General features: G+C 38.0%; 1 protein-coding gene, 1 non-coding gene and 1 pseudogene across 5 annotated transcripts in view; 2 read left to right on the top strand and 1 right to left on the bottom strand.

Annotated features, from left to right (window-relative positions):
* The window catches only part of TET1 (tet methylcytosine dioxygenase 1), a 136,819-nt gene that overhangs the window by 65,764 nt on the left and 48,291 nt on the right, over nucleotides 1-22,764 (top strand). For all 4 annotated transcript variants that reach the window (XM_024986938.2, XM_024986939.2, XM_059882668.1 and 1 more), the window contains one exon: nucleotides 20,056-22,372. In XM_024986938.2, the coding sequence (XP_024842706.1) occupies nucleotides 20,056-22,372 (2,317 nt within the window). The remainder of the gene's footprint in view (nucleotides 1-20,055; nucleotides 22,373-22,764) is intronic.
* Nucleotides 2,538-2,644, bottom strand: LOC112444779 (U6 spliceosomal RNA). Its single transcript, XR_003033149.1, has one exon. It is a non-coding gene; the product is annotated as a U6 spliceosomal RNA (small nuclear RNA).
* On the top strand, nucleotides 13,609-16,151 carry LOC781771 (cyclin-A2-like; annotated as a pseudogene).

Raw genomic sequence — 22,764 nt, forward strand, 5'->3', positions numbered from 1 at the left:
GTACTTGAGGTGTAAATTAAAATTTTTTGATAGTTATTTTCCTCTAAATTTAAACTTAAACCAAGAGCAACAAATTTATTACCTCTAGATATTATCAATCCTTATTCTTTATAGTCTGACATTTTTAAGTGATTACATTATTTTCATTTTAAAAATTATTACTGAGATTTTTTTCCAGTCTTATTGAGGTATAACTGACAAATAAAGGGAATTTCCTGGCAGTCCAGTGGTTAGGACTCTGAGCTTTCACTGCTGAGGGCATAGATTCAATCCCTGGTCAGGAAACTAGTTGGATCCCACAGATTACCTAGTGTAGCTTTCTCCCTCCACCACCACAAAAAAATTGACAAATAGATTTGCAAGCTACTTAAAGTGTACAATGTGAAGAGTATTCCCTCCATTGAGTTAATTAGCATGGATTTATCTTTCCCTTTCTCATAGACTTACCTTTTTCATTTTTCTTTCTGAAAACATGTAAATCTTGCTCTCTTGTTGTTGTTCTTTTAATTACTAAATCGTTCTGATTCTTTTGAGATTCCAGGGATCATAGCCCACCAGGCTCATCTGTCCATGGGATTTCCTAGGCAAGAATATTGGAGTGGGTTGCCATTTCCTTCTCAGAATCTTCCCAACCCAGAGATTGAACCCAAGTGTCCTGCGTTGGCAGGGAAATTCTTTACCACTGAGCCACCTGGAAAGCCTTCCATTCTCTTAGCAAATTTCAGTTATACAGTACATTGTTGTCAACTATTGTTACTAAATTATACATTAGGACCTCAGACCTTATTCATTGTATAACTGAAAGCCTGTACCCTTTTACCAACCTCTCTCTGTTTCTCTCATGCCTCAGCTCCTACGAATCAATTTTTACTCTGTTTCTGTGTTTGATTTTTTTTTTTAGATTCCATAAATATATATGATACCATGCAATATTTATCTTTCTCTGTGTAACATATTTCTCTTGGAATAATGCCCATTAGGTTCATCCATGTTGTTGCAAATGGTAGGATTTCCTTCCTTTTAAAGACTATACGTGGGGCCACCCAAGACGGACGGGTCATGGTGAACAGGTCTGACAGAATGTTGTCCACTGGAGAAGGGAATGGCAAACCACTTCAGTATTCTTGCCTTGAGAACCCCGTGAGCAGTATGACAAGGCAAAAAGATAGGACATTGAAAGATGAATTCCCCAGGTCGGTAGGTGCCCAATACACTACTGGAGATCAGTGGAGAAATAACTCCAGAAAGAATGAAGTGATGAAGCCAAAGCAAAAACAACACCCATTTGTGGATGGGACTGGTGATAGAAGCAAGGTTTGATGCTGTAAAGAGCAATATTGCATAGGAACCTGGACTGTTAGGTCCATGAATCAAGGCAAATTGGAAGTGGTCAAACAGGACATGGCAAGAGTGAACGTCAACATTCTAGGAATCAGTGAACTCTGGTGTTGGAGAAGACTCTTGAGAGTCTGTTGGACTGTAAGGAGATCCAACCAGTCCATCCTAAAGGAAATCAGTCCTGAACTGATTTTGAACTGATTCAACTGATGTTGAAGCTGAAACTCCAATACTTTGGCCCCCTAATGTGAAGAGCTGACTCATTTGAAAAGACCCTGATGCTGGGAAAGATTGAGGGCAGGAGGAGAAGGGGACGACAGAGGATGAGATGGTTAGATGGCATCACCGACTCGATGGACATGGGTTTGGGTAAACTCTGGGAGTTGGTGATGGACAGGGTGGCCTGGCAAGGTGTGGTTCATGGGGTTGCAAAGAGTCAGACATGACTGAGCGACTGAACTGAACTGAAAGACAATAAAATCCCATTCTGTATATATACCACATTTTTTGTACCCATTACTCATTAATCAATTGACAGACACTGAAGTTGTTTCCGTACCTTGACTATTTTGAATAGTGCCACTACTTTATTTGAGGTAGTATCTTATTGTGGTTTTGATTTGTGTTTTTTTAATAATGAATAATGATTAGCTTCTTTTTATGTACCTGCTGGCCACCTGTTTGTCTTCTTGCGAAAAATATCCATTAAGTCCTTAATTTTTATTTACTTATTATTTTTGGAATGAAACAGTTTTTCTTTCTTTTTTTTTATCTTCAAAAATTATTTGTTTTATTTTTCCATATACATATACTCTTGTCTTTTCTTTTTTTTTTAATTTATTTATTTTAATTGGAGGTTAATTACTTTACAATATTGTATTGGTTTTGCCATACATCAGCATGAATCCCTATGGGTATACATGTGTTCCCCATCCTGAACCCCCCTCCCAACTCCCTCCCCATACCATCCCTCTGGGTCATCCCAGTGCACCAGCCCCAAGCATCCTGTATCATGCATCAAACCTGGACTGGCGATTTGTTTCATATATGCTGTTATATATAGGCCCTCAGCAATGCCAGTCTCCCAAATCAACACACCCTCTCCCTCTCCCCCAGAGTCCAAAAGACTGTTCTATACATCTGTGTCTCTTTTGCTGTCTTGCATACAGGATTATCGTTACCATCTTTCTAAATTCCATAAAAATATGGAACCCTTCATGAATTTGCGTGTCATCCTTGCACAGGGGCCATGCTAATCTTCTCTGTATCATTCCAATTTTAGTATATGTGCTGCTGAAGCGAGCACTGAGACAGTTTTTCATAGAAAGTTTATTGATACTGAAGTTTCCTGGATGTGGTTTTCTGAATTTTTATTTCTATTTTTAATGTAATTAGAATTTTTACAACCTTTATTATAAAGGTAGCTGATGATTGGAATCTACACTTACATAGATACTTCTCCCTAACACTTTCCACATACACACACAGAGGACTGTATCATATGTAATTTTTCAGCTGCCCTTTTTAATACTATGTTTTGAAATTTTGTCATTGCAATACAGGCTACTTTAGTGAATACCTAGAATTCCATTGTACAGACATATTCTACGGTACTTTATTCACCCAGTCCTGTATCCTTTTGAAACATTTGTTGTTATGATGCAGCTCAAACAAGCTTTACATAAAAATTCTCCAAACTTTTTTTTTTTAATCTTTTTTTGGCCACACCACAGTGGGATCTTAATTCCCCACCTAAATTCGAGACCATGCACCAAGCAGTGGAATGCAGGATCTTAACTATTGGACCACTAGGAAAGTCTCACATAAATATTCTCATATTAGTAAAGAACCACTATTCAAACTGCTGCACGACTGTGCTCATTTCACATGCCAGCGAGGTAAGGCTCAAAATCCTCCAAGCTAGGCTTCAACAGTATGTGAACCAAGAAATTCCAGATGTATAAGCTCAATTTAGAAAAGGCAGAGGAACCAGAGATCAAATTGCCAACATCTGTTGGATCATAGTAAAAGCGAGAGAATCCTAGAAAAACATCTACTTTTGCTTCCTTGACTATGCAAACACCTCTGACTGTGTGGATCACAACAAACTGTGGAAAATTCTTAAACAGTTGGGAATACCAGACCACCTTACTGCCTCCTGAGAAACCTGTATGCAGGTCAAGAAGCAACAGTTAGAACCAGACCTGGAACAATGGACTGGTTCCAAATCGGGAAAGGAGTACCTCAAGGCTGTATATTGTCACCCTGCTTATTTAACTTATATGCAGAGTACATCATGTGAAATGCTGGGCTGGATGAAGCAAAAGCTGGAATCAAGATTACTGGGAGAAATATTAATAACCTCAGATAAACTGATGACACCACTCTTATGGCAGAAAGCAAAGAACTAAAGAGCTTCTTGATGAAACTGAAAGAGGAGAGTGAAAAAGCTGGCTTAAAACTCAACATTCAAAAAACTAAGATCGTGACATATGATCCCATCACTTCATGGCAAATAAAAGGGGAAAAAATGGAAACAGTGGCGGATTTATTTTTGGGGGCTCCAAAGTCACTGCAGATGGTGACTACAGCCATGAAATTAAAAGATGATTGCTACTTGGAAGAAAAGTTATGACCGGCCTAGACAGCATATTAAAAAGCAGAGACATTACTTTGCTGACAAAGTTCTGTATGGTCAAAGTTATTGTTTTTCCAGTAGTCATGTATAGATGTGAGAGTTGGACAGTAAAGAAGGCTGAGGACCAAAAATGGATGCTTTCAAACTGTGATGTTGGAGAAGATTTTTGAGAGTCCCTTGGGTTGCAAGGAGATCAAACGAGCCAATGCTAAAGGAAATCAACCCTGAATATTCTCTGGAAGGACTGTTGCTGAAGCTGAGGCTCCAATACTTTGGCCACCACCATTCAAAGAGATGAGTCATTGGAAAAGACCCTGATTCTGGGAAAGATTGAAGGCAGGAGAAGGGGACAACAGAGGACGAGATGGTTGGATGGCATCACTGACTCAGTGGACATGGTTGAGCAAACTCCAGGAGATAATGAAGGACAGGGAAGCCTGCTTGCTACGGTCCATGGGGTCTCAAAAGAGTCAGACATGATGGAGTGACTGAACAACAAAACAAGTAAGTGCAATCAATTGATGTGTTAAATATGTGTGCAGAGATAGTAAAGAAGGGAGTGTTCAGTTTTATCTGAGTGCATTAGTCCCTCAGTCATGTCCAACTCTTTGCAATCCCATGGACTGTACCCTGCCAGGCTCCTCTGTCCATGGGATTCTCCAGGCAAGAATACTGGCGTGAATTGCCATTTCCTTCTCCAGGAGATCTTCCCAACCCAGGGGTTGAACCTGGATCTCCTGCATTGTAGACAGATTCTTTACCATCTGAGCCACCAGGGAAGCCCCTTTTATCTGAGTGAGGCAGCAGGATAAGAAATAATCGATTTGAAACAAAAAGAAATATTTGATCTGGGGTTTCCTTGGCAGTCCAGTGTTTAATCTGGGCTACCACTGATGTGGGAAAGTGTTTCATCTGGGAAAGTGTTTCATCCCTGTTTGAGAGATCAGATCCCTCGTGACTTGTGATGTGGACCAAAAAATAAAAACACCACCACCAACAGCAAGAAGAAAATATATAAAAAGCTGGGGAATTAAGAAATACTTGATTCCACAGTGTCACATTTCCTCTAGTTCTTTATTAGAGGCAAATTTGAAGACCAAAAAGCTTTCTATGTTAAGTTCTACTTGATCATAGGGCTGCTTAAAATAGCCTAGAGGAAGCAAGGCTGGGGGTAGGGCTGGGTAGGGGAGAATGGTTGGTTTAAGAGACATTCTGTAAAATATGGCCCAAAGCCAGGAACTTGGAGGCCTTGCTTGCTAGACTGAAAAATGTGAATTTTGCTCTGGGGAATCTTGATTCCCTCTTTCCTTTACCAGGCTGTTCTTTGAGTCTTTATGGGCTTTTTAGCTTCAGATCTAAGGGAACCAGGCAGGGGTTAGTTTAGAATGTGTGGTTTCTAGAACCCCCTTGGGTGATGTTGTTGTTTAGCCAGGTGCAGTGTGGAATATAGCCTAAAGCAATTAGATTTGCATTTCAAATGAATTCCATAAATAACTGCATTGTCTAATAATTAGAAATTTGGGTAGGACAACTGATAAACCAATTTTTATTTTATTTTAATTTTAAAATTTAAAATACAACTTTATTTTGGTACCACTACATTTTCTTTCAATCATTGAATATTTAGCATTGAATTGCGGTTCATTAAGTATAAAATATACACTAAATTTCATAGGTTTTATGTAAAAATGTAAACTATCTGATAATTTTTACAATAATTCCATGCTGAAATAATATGCTTGCTATGGTGACTTAAACAGAAATATATTAAATTTTATTTTACCTGCTTCTTTTTACCTAAAGAAAATACCTCCTAAAAGCTTTGAAATGATTTCTGTAGCTCACATTGTATTTACATTGGACAGTGCTTCCTTAGAACAGCATGAAGGTTTCGGAGTGCTGTATTCTGCAAGCCAATCTGAATTCTGAGATTAATCCACTCAGGGTAGCTTAGGTCCTGACAATGTTTGCTATCTAACACTCATTAAAATGTGAGCTCCATAAGAACTGGTCCCTTTTCTCTACTTTTGATGGATACATGCCTTGTTATTGGTCTCTATAAGCATTTTGAATGAATGTACGGAGGCAAAGAAGTAGGAATGGGGAACACAGGGATAAATGGAAGGGTCTACTGAACTGAACTGAACTGCTTAACTTAATGGCTTCTCAGAAGACTCATGGGTCATTAGATGGATTTGGGGGTTAAAGCAAGCCCAAAGAATGAAGTAATTCATTAACTTTTAGACATGAAAGTTTTAACCACTCAGTCCTGTCTGACACTCTACGACCCCATTGACTGTAGACCACCAAAGTTCCTATGTCCATGGAATTCTCCAAACAATAATATTGGAGTTGCCAGCCATACCCTTCTCCAGGGGACGTTCCTGACCAAGGGTTAGAATTTGGGTCTCCTGGATTGCAGGCAAATTCCTTACCATCTGAGCCATCAGGGAAGCCCTTTTAGACATGGTTCAGTTGTAACTGCCAGGTAAAGATGTCCAGTTAGTGGATAAATTTCACATTCAGGAGGAATATCTTTTCTTGATGTGAGAATCAACAGCAGGCAATCATAGACTGAAGGGCAAGTGTGCCAGTAAATGGGGTGAATGGAGAGGAGACAAAGGGAAATACTATCCTTTATATGTGGGGAAAGAAGCCAACCAGGGAGACTGAAATGATGGACTCAGAACTGAAAGGAGGATCTTAAGTGAGCAACTGGACTACAGTGGTGAATCTTGGATAGTTTCAGTCGGGTAGTGGGAGCAGAAGCCTAATTATAGTGGGTTGAAGGTACATGGTAGGTGATTGCAGTTTGGATGACATTCTTTGTGAACAGTGCAGTGAGGTAGGGTGGGAGCTAAATATTTCTGGAGGCTTTTGTTTTCTCAAGACAAAAGATTTCAGTGTGTCCTAGGCCGTGGGGAAGAAGGTAGCTGGAAGAGATTTACTGATCTTTGACTCCAGAATGCTCTCTGACTTTTCTGTTAGGAATGTATAAATACCTCTGTGCATACCATCACCAGCTAAGTGCTGAATAAATAGTCAGTATTCTTGGAGATTATGTTATTATTCTTAGAAAGTCTAAACTGAAATAGACATATTTTCTTCAAAGGGAAATGTTGGAGGAAGGGAGCAGAGACCCAAGGCATGTGGGCCATAAGCCTGGATGTGTGTCCATGGCCAGTCGTATCTGACTCTGGGACCCCGAAGAGTGGCCCACCAGGCTCCTCTGTCCATGGCATTTTCCAGGCAAGAATACTGACCGGAGTGGTTTGCCAGTCCTTCTTCAGGGGATCTTCCTGACCCAGGGATTGAACCCGTGTCTCCTGCATTGGCAGAAGGGTTCTTTACCACTGTGCCACCAGTGTGCACGCATGCATATGGGCGATGTGGAATGCATCAAAAACTAAAACCTTTCTTGGTTCCTCATAGGATCATGAATTAGCTAGTTATCTGATGGCCTTCTGGAGGGAGTTAGGTGAGGCAAGGTCTTTGAATATTATCTTTGATCATGAGGGAACATTCCAGGTGGAATGATTTGACAGGGGTTAAACCCTAGTGGAAAACAGGATTACTAATCTCCAGAAATCTTGAGTAGAGTTTAAGTGCCATTAACAAACAAACCCAAAAAAGTGCATGTAAACTGCATTTGCAAAAACTGTGGTCAGATTAAATAATCTGCAATTTGTACGTTCTTCTTTTGTTTTTAAAATTAATATGGCAATTCATATTACGGTATTACTTAATACCAGGAAGTTTTCACTGTATCTTTTTCTCCTAATTATATGAAACTAACAAATTTGAAGAAAAAGTTATACTAGAAAGTAAAACATACCAGGGTTATTCTGAAGAGGATTTATAGGTCAAGGAATATTTGTGGGAGAAATAGACGGTGACCTCTGACTGCTTCCTTAAGAACTAGCCTCTAAATTGGGTCCCAGTTTCACTCCTTTCCTTAATAATTTGTGAGAACCCTGTGTGAAAAGTGAAAGTGTTAGTCTCTCAGTCATGTTTGACTCTTTGACTCCATGGACTGTAGCCCTCCAGCTCCTCTGTCCATGGAATTCTCCAGGCAAGAATACTGGAGTGGATTGCTATTCCCTTCTCCAAGGGATCTTCCTGGCCCAGGCACTGAATCCGGGTTTCCTGCAAAGCAGGCAGATTCTTTACTATCTGAGACACCAGGGAAGCCCTGTATGAAACCTATGTGCATATACTGAATTTGGAGATTAAGTTATGATATTTTATTTAAAGAGTAATGCTGTTCTGCTATAACTCACAGACGGATAAATAGATGTAGTATGTGCTGTGCTATACAGTAGTTATTTATCTTTTTAAAATTATTTTTTAAGTCCTGAGAAATTATTGTTTTTTAATTTAAGTATTAGTGTTTTGAACTGTAAAGTTGGAGAATACTTTTGAGAGTCCTTTGAGCTCCTAGGAGATCAAACCAGTCAATCATAAAGGAAATCAATAGTGAATATTCATTGGAAGTTCTGATGCTGAAACTGAAGCTTCAATACTTTGGCCACCTGATGCGAAGAGCTGACTCATTACAAAAGACCCTGATTCTGGGAAAGAGTGAAGGCAAGAGGAGAAGGGGACAACAGAGGATGAGATGGTTGGATGGCATCATTGACTCAATGAACATGAGTTTAAGCATGCTGCTGAATATGATGAAGGACAGGGAAGCCTGGTGTGCTGCAGTCCATGGGGTCGCAAAGAGTTGGACAGCAACAATACTAGTTGATTTACAATGTCATGTTAATTTCAGGTGCAATTCTTTTTTAGATTCTTTTCCCTTATAGGTTGTTATAAATTATTGAGTATAGTTCCGTGTGCAATACAGTAGGTCCTTGTTGGTTATCTATTTTATATATAGTCGTGTGTGTAAGTTGAGTTATCATAAGGAAATTGAGGTGCAAAAGGGATCTATAGAGCTTTATGCCATGTGGTTGGTAAGCAATAGAAAGGGGAGTTACCATTTTCATTCCGGGAAAGCTCACATTATTAAAAATATATGGAACAGTTAGGGTATGTAAAAAAGTGTTAAGAATAATACACTGAACATAGAGTTGGTTATTAATTTTAAGCTTGGATAGGGTTGTTCACAAAAAGTGTGAAGAACAAAAAGGCAGTGGATTTAGAATCTTCTAAGGAACAGGCTTGGGAGACACACCTACAGCCAAGGGACAGACATTCAAGGGACAGAGGGACTCCAGGGGAGATCTAGATTTTAGTGTCATTAGAGAATGCCCTTGGGGATCTGCAGAAGAGCAGAGTAGGTGTGTGATATTTAAGGAATGTTTGGATTTGGCAGTTCAGAAGTCATTCATAACCTTGAGGGGTAACCCCTGAAGATAATTGAATGAGGAGGGGATTTAGTGGGTTGATAGCTTGAGGCAGATTTGGAGTCTGAGTTTTTGGGGGTTTTTTTTTGTCTTTTGTTGTTTTTACGTGAATTAACACATTTATTATAGGCTAGCAACGTTATGAACGGTGGACCTTGAGTTACTTCAGTCAAACTATAGCATGATAGAAGTGGTGCTGTAGGTTTGGGAATTACCTGCCACCTTTTCAGGAACCACAGAACCAGATCCCCAAAGCTTGTCTCTTCATTTTGTTTTTGCCACCAGAGAAGCAAGTGTACTTGGTGGGCTGGCTGATTTCAATTTTCTTCATCATTTTTCTGAGGGAGGTACCATAATGGGCTCTTATTGACAGACAGTCCTGGCCTTGGTGCTTTTAGCCTTGCCACCAGAGAGGGGGTTCTTATCGTTCTTTCTTTCTTTTTTTTTTTAATGTCTTACATACTTTTTTTTTTTTGCTATGCCTCGAGGCATGTGGGAACTTTGTTTCCTGACTAGGGAATTGAACTTGAGCTCTGTGGACCGCCAGGAAAGTTCTGGATTTTTATCTTTTTGACTAGGAATAAATTATACTGGCTCTTAGCTTCTGAGGAGGTGGTCTAAGACAAGGTCATCTACGGCTAGAGAAGTTTAGCTCTTAGGTTTATACTTTTGGAACTCATTTGCAATTAACTTGGTTTTTGACTAAATAGAAGTTGTCCCTCCCTTTAGTTAAGTCTCCTCCTTTGCCCCACCCCCAAGTAAAGGATTTATTGTGGATTCTAAAACCCTGTGGCCAAATGAGGGTGGAGTTTTGGGGGTTAAGAATGAAAACTTTAGGAAAGCTTTTGGTTCTGGCTTCTGGATCTGAAGGAGAAAATTGAGAAACATCTGTAGTTTCTTCCATGGCTCCCATTCGGCACAAGCTTGGAAAAACCATGAGGCCCTGTGGCACCAAGGTAGGACAGGTTGGGGTGTATAGTCATCCAGTCTCTATGCTCCCTCTCATCCGGCTGACCCACCCAGCCCTGCCTATCTGTGGCCTTTGAAACCCCTCACTGGGTAGCTGTAGGCAAACTGGAGAAACAGATAAGAGGCAAAACTAAAAAAGAATGTTAGGGTTACAAATCTTGGTAGGGCAGATATTCCTTTTTTATGCCTAAAAAAGGAAAAGGGGAAATTAATGGCTGGGATTCTGGAGTAGATAATGTCACTGCTCTAATAAAATAAAGTAGATCCCCTTTGAAGGAGGATATTTTTGATGTATGTGTGTGTTAAATGCTTATTTTAGAATTTCCTTAGGTGGATCTTTGGTGAGTCACTGGTTCGTCTTTACTTTTGACTTAAATTTGATTTTGTTAGCAAGCAGTTGTGGTGAGCATTGTTTGGTAGTAGGTTGGAGAGCAGGGCTGACCTCTGCATCTTTTTCTTGGTGTATTTTAAAGGGAATGTGAGAGAGGAAAATACAGTATCAGGAATGATTGTGTTTTCTTAAAGTCAAACTTAACAGAGGCCTCAGTGGTTTTTCCTTGGGTTTTTCTTCATATGCTCAGTTTTCAGGTTGAGAAAGCAGACTTGGAAGGTATTTCTTCTGATTAGGGATAAATACACTGTGGGCTGCTCTTGCTGCTCTACTTGTTAGTTTTTAAAATTGCTTTTTCCTCCAAGGAGGTGAAAAAGATTGGTTCTTGGTGGGGGAGGGGTTGAAAAAACTTAAGATATCACAATGAGGTCACTGTATGTAAACACATACACACTATATCTATGATATGACGATCTTTTGGGGAGGTATTAAGATCTTCTGGGGAGGAATATTAGGGAAAAAATGTTTTAAAAGACTTCTGTAATAAGGGGTGGGAAAAAAATGAAAAGTAGGTTAAGAAACAAACTGATTTACCTGTATAGTAAAGGTCATAGTCTTGTTGGACCAAAGCTCTCAAAGTATTTTCAGAGTTTTTATTTTTTCATCTAGTCTGGGTACCTGTTTCTGGATGTAGGAAATACAGCACGTATGGAATGTGAGCGTGTGTTGGGAGGGCTACAATCAGATCCTGTTCAAAGGGCAGAGTCAGAATTTTCAGAAGAGAAGCCCTCTTTCCTACTTCCCTGGTGGCTCAGATGGTAAAGCGTCTGCCCCCAGTGCGGGAGACCCAGGTTCGATCCCTGCATCGGGAAGATCCCCTAGAGAAGGAAACGGCAACCTACTCCATTATCCTTGCCTGGAAAATCACATGGACAGAGGAGCCTGGTGGGCTACAGTCCCTAGGGTCGCAAAGAGTCGGACACGAGTGAACGGCTTCACTTGACTTCCTCAGTACCATTTGGCTCCTGCAAAAGTAGGTATAAGTGTCCTGAGGATAGGAATGTGGAAAAATGAGAACATGGCAATAGCTTGGGAACTACTGGATCCAGATCTCATCTCAGGAGTTCAACATTCCTGTTAGTTCAGAGTACACGCAACCTGTAATCGTGGGATGGGTATTGAATGGAAGACAGACAACTAGGGGACTTTGAAATCATTTACTGTCTTTTAAACTGTACCCTTGGGTCTTTTTGGAGTAGTAGAGGACAGGAATGGAACTGTGGGGGAGGGGCTGGGGTAGGAGAAGAGACACAAACACAGGTAGGTAGTTATTTGGGTTTTGCCGTAACAGACAGCTTCCAGAAAAACCCAAAAGAAATTTTTGGCCAACCCAATAATTTGCACTTCAAGATGGATGTTCAGGAAATACACTATACCTAGGCAGATTAAATGCCAATAAAATCATCATTAAAAACTGTGGTCACTGGGGCCTGTTTCAAGTAGTTGGATTCACGCTCTTGGTGATGTCATGGAAACAGCTCCTTCCAGCTTATTACGTGTGTGCATTTCTTCCCAACTCTTGCTTAGTTGGTCACTTTGATAGTGGATTGGCACCACAAAAATTGGCCAACCCTACAAAATAGGGCTTCCTCCCCACCACTTCCCAAGTTGATTGTTAAACCTTTATCAGAATACCACTGAGTAGAGTTTCTAAAAGACAAATGTTGACTGTTGTATGTAGCTTTCCTAAAATATCTTAAACAAATATTATAAAAAAATATGTACTCTGCACTCTTCCTCATGCTCTAATTTGTTTGTAGTTTGATACTACATAAACTATTCTGCATTTAGATTTCTTTCACTTACTATTCATAGAAGTCTTTGCATAGAGTGCTTTGTCAATTTTGGTTTACTTTTAAGGGAAATATATTAAAAAGTCAAAATAGCTTTTAATCATATCTGGCCTAAATAAACCTTTGCTGTTTCCTCACTATAAAGAATTGCTCCTAAACTCTTTCTATTTACCATTAGTTTCTTCCAGAGTAACTTTATGCAAATATGAATGTGTATATTATTTCTTTTTATACAAAATGTGTCTCACATATAATCTTTTCCTGTTAGCTATGGAATTTTTGATCCTTTTTTATGGTTTCAAGGCATTATATAGCTATATCACAATTGAATTAGCCTGCTACAGATGGACATTGGAATCTTTTCAGCTATTTGTTTAAATATACAAAGCTGTCAAAACATGTAGTTATATGCAAGTATAACTGGGATAAATTTCAAACTGCTGTATTAAAGTTGCACTTAATTTTGATAATTATTGCCAAATTGTCTTCCATAGAGATTGCACCCTTTTGTACTTTCACCAGCAATATGTGAGTTTATTTCCCTACAGCTTGTCCAAGGGTCTAGGTGGTCAAACTTTTTGACTGCTATTCTGATAAATGAAAAATGTCATTTTAATTTGCATTTCTTTTAATGTTGAGCATCTTTCCACAGTGCCTATGTCAGGGTTGTATGAAGATTAAATGAGTTGTTGCAGGTAATGACTATATGAGAATAGAGCTAATGGCTTTGGAATTATAACTGTTGTGATGAAATTGTACTCTCTTTTAGTGATAGCTCATTGTCACCGTGCTCTTGAGTCGGTTATTATCTGACAGTTATCTCACTTAATTACCATCACAATCATATATGATCTCTTAAAAAGAGAAAACTTTAAGTTAAGGTTTAGTTAAGGTTAAGTAGCACATCCTGGGTTGTACAATTCCTAAGAATTGCTCTTTCCTTCCCCGTGTTAGTATTCAAGATTAAATAGTAATGGCAAATAAATTGGTTTCTTTTCAACACTTCTTTTTAAAAACAAACCTATATATACTTTATTTAGATTTTTATCTATTTAAATAAGTTGATTTTATGTATTTTTTAAATTGAGGAATAGTTTATTTAAAATAATAGTTTCAGGTATACGACAAAGGATGCAAAATTTTTATAAAGATTATTTACTTTATTTAAAGTTACTATAAAATATTGGTTACAAAAGAAGAAAAAATACAAAAAATATTGGTTACATTGCCTCTGCTGTATACTAGGTCCTTTTAACTTATTCATTTTATACATAGTAGTTGGTATCTCTTAATTCCCTACCCCAACTTGACCCTCCCCCCCATTCTTCTCCCCACTAGTAACCACTAGTTCTCTATACCTATGATTCCGTTTCTGTTTGGTTAAATTCATTCATTTTATCTTTTAGATTCCAGATATAAGTGATATCATACAGTATTTGTCTGTCTGACTTATTTCACTAAGCATAATATTCTCCAAGTTCATCCATGTTGTTGCAAATGGCAAAATTTCATCCCTTTTTATGGCTGAGTACATTCCAGTTTCTATAATAAAACAACATCTTTATCCATTTATCTGTTGATTGACATGCAGGTTGTGTCCATATCTTGGCTATTTAAATAATTTCTGCTATACATTTGAACTGCAAGAACGGGCTACTTTAGCAGGATCGCTTCATTTCCGAGGCGTCCTTGCCCCTCCAGGCCTGGCAGTGCTTGCCTCCGCCTTTAGCAACGTTGTTGCTCCTACACGGTCCCCCTGGGTGGGCGAGCAGGCTGGCTCAGGCTGCCACGGGGGTACGTTTGGAGAGGTCCTCAGGAGGTCTGCGGGATGCAGTGCAAGCTGCTTGGCGCAGGGCTGAACCACCGCGCCCCAGTGATGGTGGGCAGCTCCCCGCCCCGGCCACTGGCCCGCTAGGCGGATTCGGCGCTAACACTGCAGCGGATAGCGTTCCTGGAGGACTAGGAGAACATCAACCCTGAGAAGGAGGCAGTCCCCGACCAGGTGGGCTGGTGGTACTGAAGGCCGGAAACTCGAGGGGTCCAGCACCCCAGAGGCCTAACACTTGATGGGTTGCACCTCTTAAGGATCTTCCTATAAATGATGAGCATATCACTGTTCCTCCCGGGAAATTAAACAGTAAACAGCCTGCCTTTACCATTCATATAGATGAAGCAGAAGGATGCAAAAGAGGCCAACTGAATCTAAAAAAGCAGAAAGTGAAGATGTCTTGGCTGTTACTTTACCAGGACCAAGAAAACCACTGGTACCTCTTGATTACCCCGTGGATTGTAGTTTGCAGTCACCACATACTATGTTCACATCAATTGTATTGGAAGATGAAAAGCCAGGGAATGTTAATGAAGTACCAGACTACCATGAGGATGTTCACACATACCTTAGGAAATGGGGGTTAAATGTAAGCCTAACATGGGTTACATGAAGAAACAGCCAGACATTACTAACAGTATGAAGGCTATCCTCGCAGGCTGGTTAGCTGACGTAGGAGAAGAATATACTACAAAATGAGACCCTGCATTTGACTGTGAACTACCTTTATAGGTTTCTTTCATCCATGTCTGTGTTGAGAGGAAAGCTTCAACTTACGGGCACTGCTGCTATGCTGTTAGCCTCAAAGTTTGAAGATACAGACCCCCAGAAGTAGCAGAATTTGTATACATTACAGATGACACTTGTATCAAGAAACAGGTTCTGAGAATGGAGCACCTAGTCTTGAAAGTCCTTGCTTTTGACTTAGCTGTACAAACAATAATCAGCTTCTTACCCAGTACTTTTTGCATCAGCAGCCTGCAAAAGGCAAAGTTGAAAGTTTAGCAGTGCTTTTGTGAGAGCGAAGTTTGATAGACACTGGTGCTGCTGCTGCTGCAAAGTCGCTTCAGTTGTGTCCAACTCTGTGTGACCCCATAGATGGCAGCCCACCAGGCTCTCCTGTCTCTGGGATTCTCCAGGCAAGAACACTGGAGTGGGTTGCCATTTCCTTCTCCAGTGCATGAAAGTGAAAAGTGAAAGTGAAGTCACTCAGTCATGTCCTACTCTTAGTGACCCCATGGACTGCAGCCTACTAGGCTCCCCCGTCCATGGGATTTTCCAGGCAAGAGTACTGGAGTGGGGTGCCATTGCCTTCTCTGAATAGACGCTGACTCATATCTAAAATATATGCCATCGGTTATCACCGCTGTGGTCTTTCATTTAGCAGTCTACACAGCCATGAGACAAAGCTGGCCTGACTCATTAGTATAAAAGACTGGATATCCGCTGGAAATTCTAAAGCCTTGTCTCATGGACCTTCACCAGACCTACCTCAGAGCACCACAGCATGCACAATGGTTAATAAGAGAAAAGCACAAAAATTCGAAGTTTTATGGTGTTTCTCTCAACTCACCGGAGACACTAAATATGTAACAGTGAAAGACTACCTTTGTTTTCTAAGATGTAAAGCACTCAAAGTATATGGTATACAGATTTTATCTTAGATTTTAATTTTACAATCATTTCTGGGTACAGAAGTTATGGTCAAGTACAAATTATATCTATTACACCATGGATTGCCGCCTACCAGGCTCCTCCATCCGTGGGATTTTCCAGGCAAGAGTACTGGAGTGGGTTGCCATTGCCTTCTCCGTTTAAATGGTTATACTTTGTATATCTTCTGCATGTGATTATCTTATATGTTTGGCTAATTTTAAGTGGTTTCTATCAAAGTATTAATGATGCCAGCTGTCAGGATAATAATAAATTGATTTGAAAAAAAAATCGACTATAAACATTGAGGGTGTATGTATCTTTTTGAATTACTGTCTTCATTTTCTTTAGATAAATACCTAGGAGTGGAATTGCTGGATCATGTGGTAATTCTATTTTTACTTTGTTGAGGAACCTCAATACTGTTCTCCATAGTGGCTGCACCAATTTATATTCCTACCAACAATGTGTAATGGTTCTGTTTTCTCCACGTCTTCACCAACATTTGCTATTTGTGGTCTTCTTGATGATAGCCATTCTGATGTGAAGTGAATTCTAGTTGTGGTTTTGATTTGCATTTCTCTGATTAGTGATGCTGAACATCTTTTGATGTGATATCTTTAGCCATCTTTTATTTCTTCTTTCTGTCTGATTGCCATGTCTAGGACTACCAATACTATTGTGAATAAAAGTAGTAAGAGCGAGTATCCTTGTCTTGTTCCTGATCTTACAGGATATGCTTTCAGCTTTTCACTGTTGAATATGATGTTAGCTCTGGGCTTATGGCTTATTATAATGGCCTGTATTATGTTGAGGTATGTTCGTTCTATATCCACTTTGTGATGAATACATTATTTGGACGTACTTTCTGTTTTACCATGCCAGCAAAGCTTGTGAGACGTTAGTTCCCTGACCAGGGATTGATCCCGGGCCAAGGCAGTGAAAGTGCTGAGTCCTAAGCACTGAACTGCCAGGGAATTCGTACTGTTTGTATATTTTAAATTAAAAGATATTTTAATTTATCACATGTTATCACACATTATTTTGGGTTAATGATGTATTATTAATAACTTGCCATGCAATCACTAGATTGATACATTGAGTAATGACTGCACATTAATTCACAATGTGAATATATGAGGGTTTATTTCGTATTTTCTCTAAATGTTATATTGCATTATGATTTGCTTACATTTTATTGTTGCAATTTGGATTGCATTTATTTTCATTTTCTTCTAGTAAGAAGTTGGATAGAGTTTGATCCTTTTGATTTCCACCGAAGTGAAGTACTTATGCCTGTTCTTTCCTCAGTATTCTATTGAGTCATTTTCCTTTTTAATTTCTCAGAAATTTTTTTTTTCTTTAAGAACAGTAACTATATATCTTGTATTTATCCAGTCTGTCACTTGATTTTTTAAAAATTTCAATATAAAAATTTTTCAATGAAATTTTCACTTTAATTTTGACAATATTTCTCCTACCTTTGTAAGTAGCTATGCATATCAGGAAGTAAATACAGTTTACATCATTATTCAGTACATGGACACAAAACCATACATAAAAGATTTTTATGATAATACTTATCTTTACTAAATATAGTATACTTATTTTTCTTTAATATTCTATTAAAAAAGCATTTGTTACAAAGCATGAAATTGGTATTGGAACTCAGGTTGTGATCAGCAATTTAAAAAGCATATTATGGTGTCTTTGCCTTTCAGAGTCTTAATATTATATGTAGTCAAAGGATTCTGTCTTTTATTATGGCTTGCCACTTTTTGCTCTTGCTTTGGAAGATTTTTCCTATTTTCTAGATTTTCTTCTGTTTAAATTACTAATATATCTGGAATTTTTGTTGCATGTTATAAGGATCAAACATCTTTCTTGTCATTATTAAGAAATTGATAATTTTCTCTGCTGCTTACAAATGCCAGCATTTTAACAATAATATTAAATATTATTGAACTTATTCTCTTAATTTGTTTATTTACCCGGAATGCTTAACTTATTAGTCCTTTTAATGTTAAAATTTTATATATTGCTTTAAAAAAATTGGCTATCTTATTTATTTTTAAAAAGTTGTTATGTGTATGTAATATACATATAGGATAATGTATATATGATATTGCATTTTTGAAATGAATTTTGACATGTTAAACATAGCCTATGTAACCTGTACCCTGACAGGAAATTAGATATGAACTCTGAACTCTGAATCTTTTTTTCTTTTTAGTCAATACTCTTGGTTTTTCTATTAGAGTCAATTATATAATCATTTATTCAATATTTTTATATTTAGATTTTACTGTCTTTCAGGCATTGACTAAAACATCTAGCACCATGTTAAATATAAAGATTATTTTCTATTTACTCCTGACAGAAATGTCCCCTCTTGTGTCATCCTGTGGTATAACTTTGGATGAACACTGTGCGGCAGTCGGGATCTTAGTTTTCTGACCAGGGATCAAACCTGTGCCCCCTTGCGTTGAGAGTGCAGAGTCTTAACCACTGGACTGCCAGGGAAATCCTTGTTTCAAGGTTTACAAAAAATACGGATTAGAGAGGGGAATACTGATTCCTTGGTGAGTTCAGTGTTTCTCTCAGAAGCAATGACAGTGTTCGGGAATTAAAGGTGATTGTTGCACAATATTGTGTATACAATCACAGAATTATACAACTTGAAATAGTAAAATGACGAATTTTATCTTATGGGAAGTTCATCTCAAAAAAATTTTAAAAAGGGATGTCACTACCCACTCACCCTAATGGTTAATGTGTTAAGACAGAAAATGCTAAGTTTTGATAAGAATGTGAACTAATTGTTAATAAAAATAGAAACATATTAATAATTCTTGTGGGAGTATATATCGATAGCCACTGTAGAAAATTATTTGGCCTGTCTCCTAAAGCTGAAGGTGCATGCACATATATTAATACACACACTGAATGATCCAGCACTTCCCTCCACCCCATGTATATATAAGTTCACCAAAAGATAACAGTAATATGTTATAGTGTACTTTGTTGTAGCCAAAAACGTAAAAATGAATGTCCATCTACAGTAGAACACAAAAATACATTGTATATTCAATTAATGAATTACTGTATAGCAGGAGGAATCAATGGATTACAATTATACTTTACAACATGGAAGACTACCACAAACAAAATTTTGAGTAAAAGAAAGTCAGTTGTATAAAGTATGGAAATAAGCAAAAGAAATCTAAGATGCCAAATCAGTGGTTACGCTTTGGTTTTGGAGTGATGATGATAAGTTTTTAAAAATTAATTAAAAATTTTTTTAATCAAAATATAGTTGATTTGCAGTGTAATTGCTGTACAGGAAGTGTTTGTTATATGTATATAAATTCTTTTTTATATTCTTTTCCATTATGGTTTATCATAAGATATTAAATATACTATGTGCGATAATGTAGGACCTTGTTTATTAGATGTAAATTTCTTGGTGGGATTTGGGTACATAGCAGTTTTGTGAAAACTCAGCAAGCTATATAAGTATTTATGATTTATATATTTTTTAATTTATTTATTTTAATTGAAGGATAATTGCTTTACATCAACATGAACCAGCCATAGGTTTACCTATGATGATGTATGATTTTTTTGTATGTGTGTGTCTCATTACAGTTTGCATTGAAATAGTAGGTATTGCTCATTGCTGCTGCTGCTGCTGCTAAGTCGCCTAAGTCGTGTCCGACTCTCTGCGACCCCAGAGACAGCAGCCCACCAGGCTCCCCTGTCCCTGGGATTCTCCAGGCAAGAACACTGGAGAGGGTTGCCATGACACCAATTGTGAAAATATTTTACAATTTTTTTTTTAATTGTAAAAAAATTTTATTTTTGAAAAAATGAGTATACCAAAACATTAACAGGCATGGGATTATAATGGTTTCTACCTCTCTTTTTTCTTTTCCCCTTATTGATTTTTTATAAATTATTAGAAAATATAAAAAGTGAAAATAAAATGTTTTCAGGGACTTCACATTTAGTTGCTTTTAAATTGTAAAGTTCTTATGACTCTTCCTCAGGTATCGGAGTAGATTATATGAGTAATTTCTGTGTTTATTTTATAGGCAGATTTTGACAACAAACTGGTAAATGGCCCCAAGTCAGAATCCATGGAATACAGTAGTTGTGCTCATGAGGAAGAACAGAGATTGGAATTGAATTCATGTACCTTAGAAAATGTAACTAAAAATGAAGAAAGTATGACAGGTATTGAAGTGGAGAATTGGACACAAAACAAGAAATCACACTTAACTGATCATGTCAAAGGAGAATTTAATACAATTAAAACAGAAGTTGAAAATTTGAAAAACTCTGAAGATGACAGGAAAAAAATTCTACTTACTGACCTCCTTGAACCTCAAAAATTGTTTGCACAAACTGTAAGAAATGGCATTAAAAATGTACACTATTTACCAACTGAAACAAATTTGTCTTTTAAAAAAATCAACATTGAAGAACTTGGCAAGGCATTTGAAAACAATCCTTATAAATTCCTGAAAGACACCGCAAACCATAACAATGTCATGAGCACCATTGCTTCTAGTGCGAGCTGTGATCATCTCAAGGGGAAGAGTAATGTTTTGGTTATTCAGAAGCCTGGCTTTAATTGTAAGTCTTTCCCAGATCCTGTGAACTGCAACTCAAATAGTCATACTACTATACACAATGAAAGTGATCAACCAAAATCCCTAGAAATTATAGCAAATAGAGAACTAAAAGAAGGATCAACACTTCAACCAAGTCTCCTATCCCTAATGAAAGATAGGAGATTAACACTAGAACAAGTAGTGGCCATAGAAGCTCTCACACAACTTTCAGAAGCCCCATCAGAAAATTCCTCTCCATCAAAGTCAGAGAAGGATGAAGAAACAGAACAGAGAACAGCTAGTTTGCTTAGCAGCTGTAAAGCTATTCTGTATTCTGTGAGAAAAGACTTCCAAGACCCAAACTTAAAAGGGGAGTCACAGAGCCTTCATCACTGTCCGTCTTTGGAAAAGCAAAGCTCGTGCAATGCTGTAGTGTTCAATGGCCAAAATAGCATTTCTAAGTCACACAACAGCTCACCTAGTGACCAAGCATCCACAAAGGCACAGGAAAATTCAACCGTCACAAATTCACTTTTTATACCAAATTCAAATTCATCTAAAACTGATACCAATAAAAATACTGCGCAAGGTAGGATTACTCTTGACAGTTCTAGGAATTTGCAGCAGTTGACCACAATAACTAGCAAATCAGAGTATTGTAACCAGTCACTGGACAACAGCATCAAGGTGGATTCAAAGGATGATTCATCATGTCAAGATTCAGTTCACAGTAAAATAGAAGAAGATGTTGCCGCACAATTAACACAACTTGCATCAATGATTAAATTCAATTATGTGAAACCAGAGGACAAAAAAGTTGAAAGTACACCAACAAGCCTTGTTGCATATAATGTACAGCAAAAGTATAACCAGGAGATGGGCACACCACCACAGAAACCACCTTCCAGTGTTCAAAATAATCAAGGTTCATCAGTAATAAAGCAAAAGAACACAATCCAGAAAAAGACAAAATCTACTCCATCAAGAGATAGACGGAAAAAAAAGCACATGGTCATAAGTTGTCAAGAAAATGACCAGAAAAAGCAGGAACAGTTGTCATATGAGTATAGTAAATTACATGACATTTGGATAGCATCTAAATTTCAAAGATTTGGTCAATTTGGTCCACATGATTTTCCCATTCTGTTGGGAAAAATTCCTCCCCTAACTAAAGTATGGAAACCACTGACTCAAACAAGTTCAGCATTAGAACACAAAAAATTATTTCCTCCACTTGCTCAGATAAAATTTGAGAGATATTATCCTGAATTAGCACAGGAAAAGATGAAGGTTGAACCCTTGGATTCTATCCCCATAATCCCGTTAAAAACAGAATCCACTGGGCAGGCATTTTCAGAAAATGCATATACTCAGGTACAGCCAACAGTGAATGTCAATCAGAAAGCTCATCCTTTACTCCAGCCAGCCTCTCCAACCAACCAGTGTGCTAATGTCCTGGATGGCAGTGACCAAAGACAGTTCCAAGAGGATGTTAAAGACCAACTCATGCATCAGAGACTGCCAACATTTCCTGGTATCTCTCATGAGACCCCGTTACCAGACCCAGCACAAATTCTCAGGAACCTAAATGTAGTATGTTCAGGTGGAATTACAGTGGTTTCTACCAAAAATGAAGAGGATGTCTGTTCATCTAGTGTTGGAACATCAGAATTTTCCCCAATAAACAGTGCACAGAAAACTTTTAATGATTATGCGATGAACTTCTTTACCAATCCTACAAAAACCCTTGTGTCCACAACGAAAGATTCTGAATTGCCTACTTGCAACTGTCTTGGTAAGTGTATGCATGTGTGTTTCATTTTTTTCTTTTTTTTTTGCCTTAATTGCCTCAAATCATTATCAAATAAAGTTTGATTTGTGTTTTTGTATGTGACATTTTGGCCCCATTCATATTCTAGCTAGGATGGACTAAATAATTCTATATCCATTTTTCTGTGGGACCTTTTCTTTCATGCAGCTCAGATAAATGGGAAATGCAACTGGTACTCCAGAAACTTTCTTAAGTGGAAAATTGGAGTTCGCTCAAGCTAGATGTCTCTCAAGTTGTTTATTGTGCACATCATAAGAATGAATCCCTTAATACTTTATCACAGTTTATTCTTCCTATATTCAGAAAAATTTCAACCCTTAGGCCTTTTGTTTAAAATCAAGTATTTTTAAGTTGTA

Source organism: Bos taurus, chromosome 28 (genome assembly GCF_002263795.3).
Source record: "Bos taurus isolate L1 Dominette 01449 registration number 42190680 breed Hereford chromosome 28, ARS-UCD2.0, whole genome shotgun sequence".
Taxonomy (NCBI): domain Eukaryota; kingdom Metazoa; phylum Chordata; class Mammalia; order Artiodactyla; family Bovidae; genus Bos; species Bos taurus.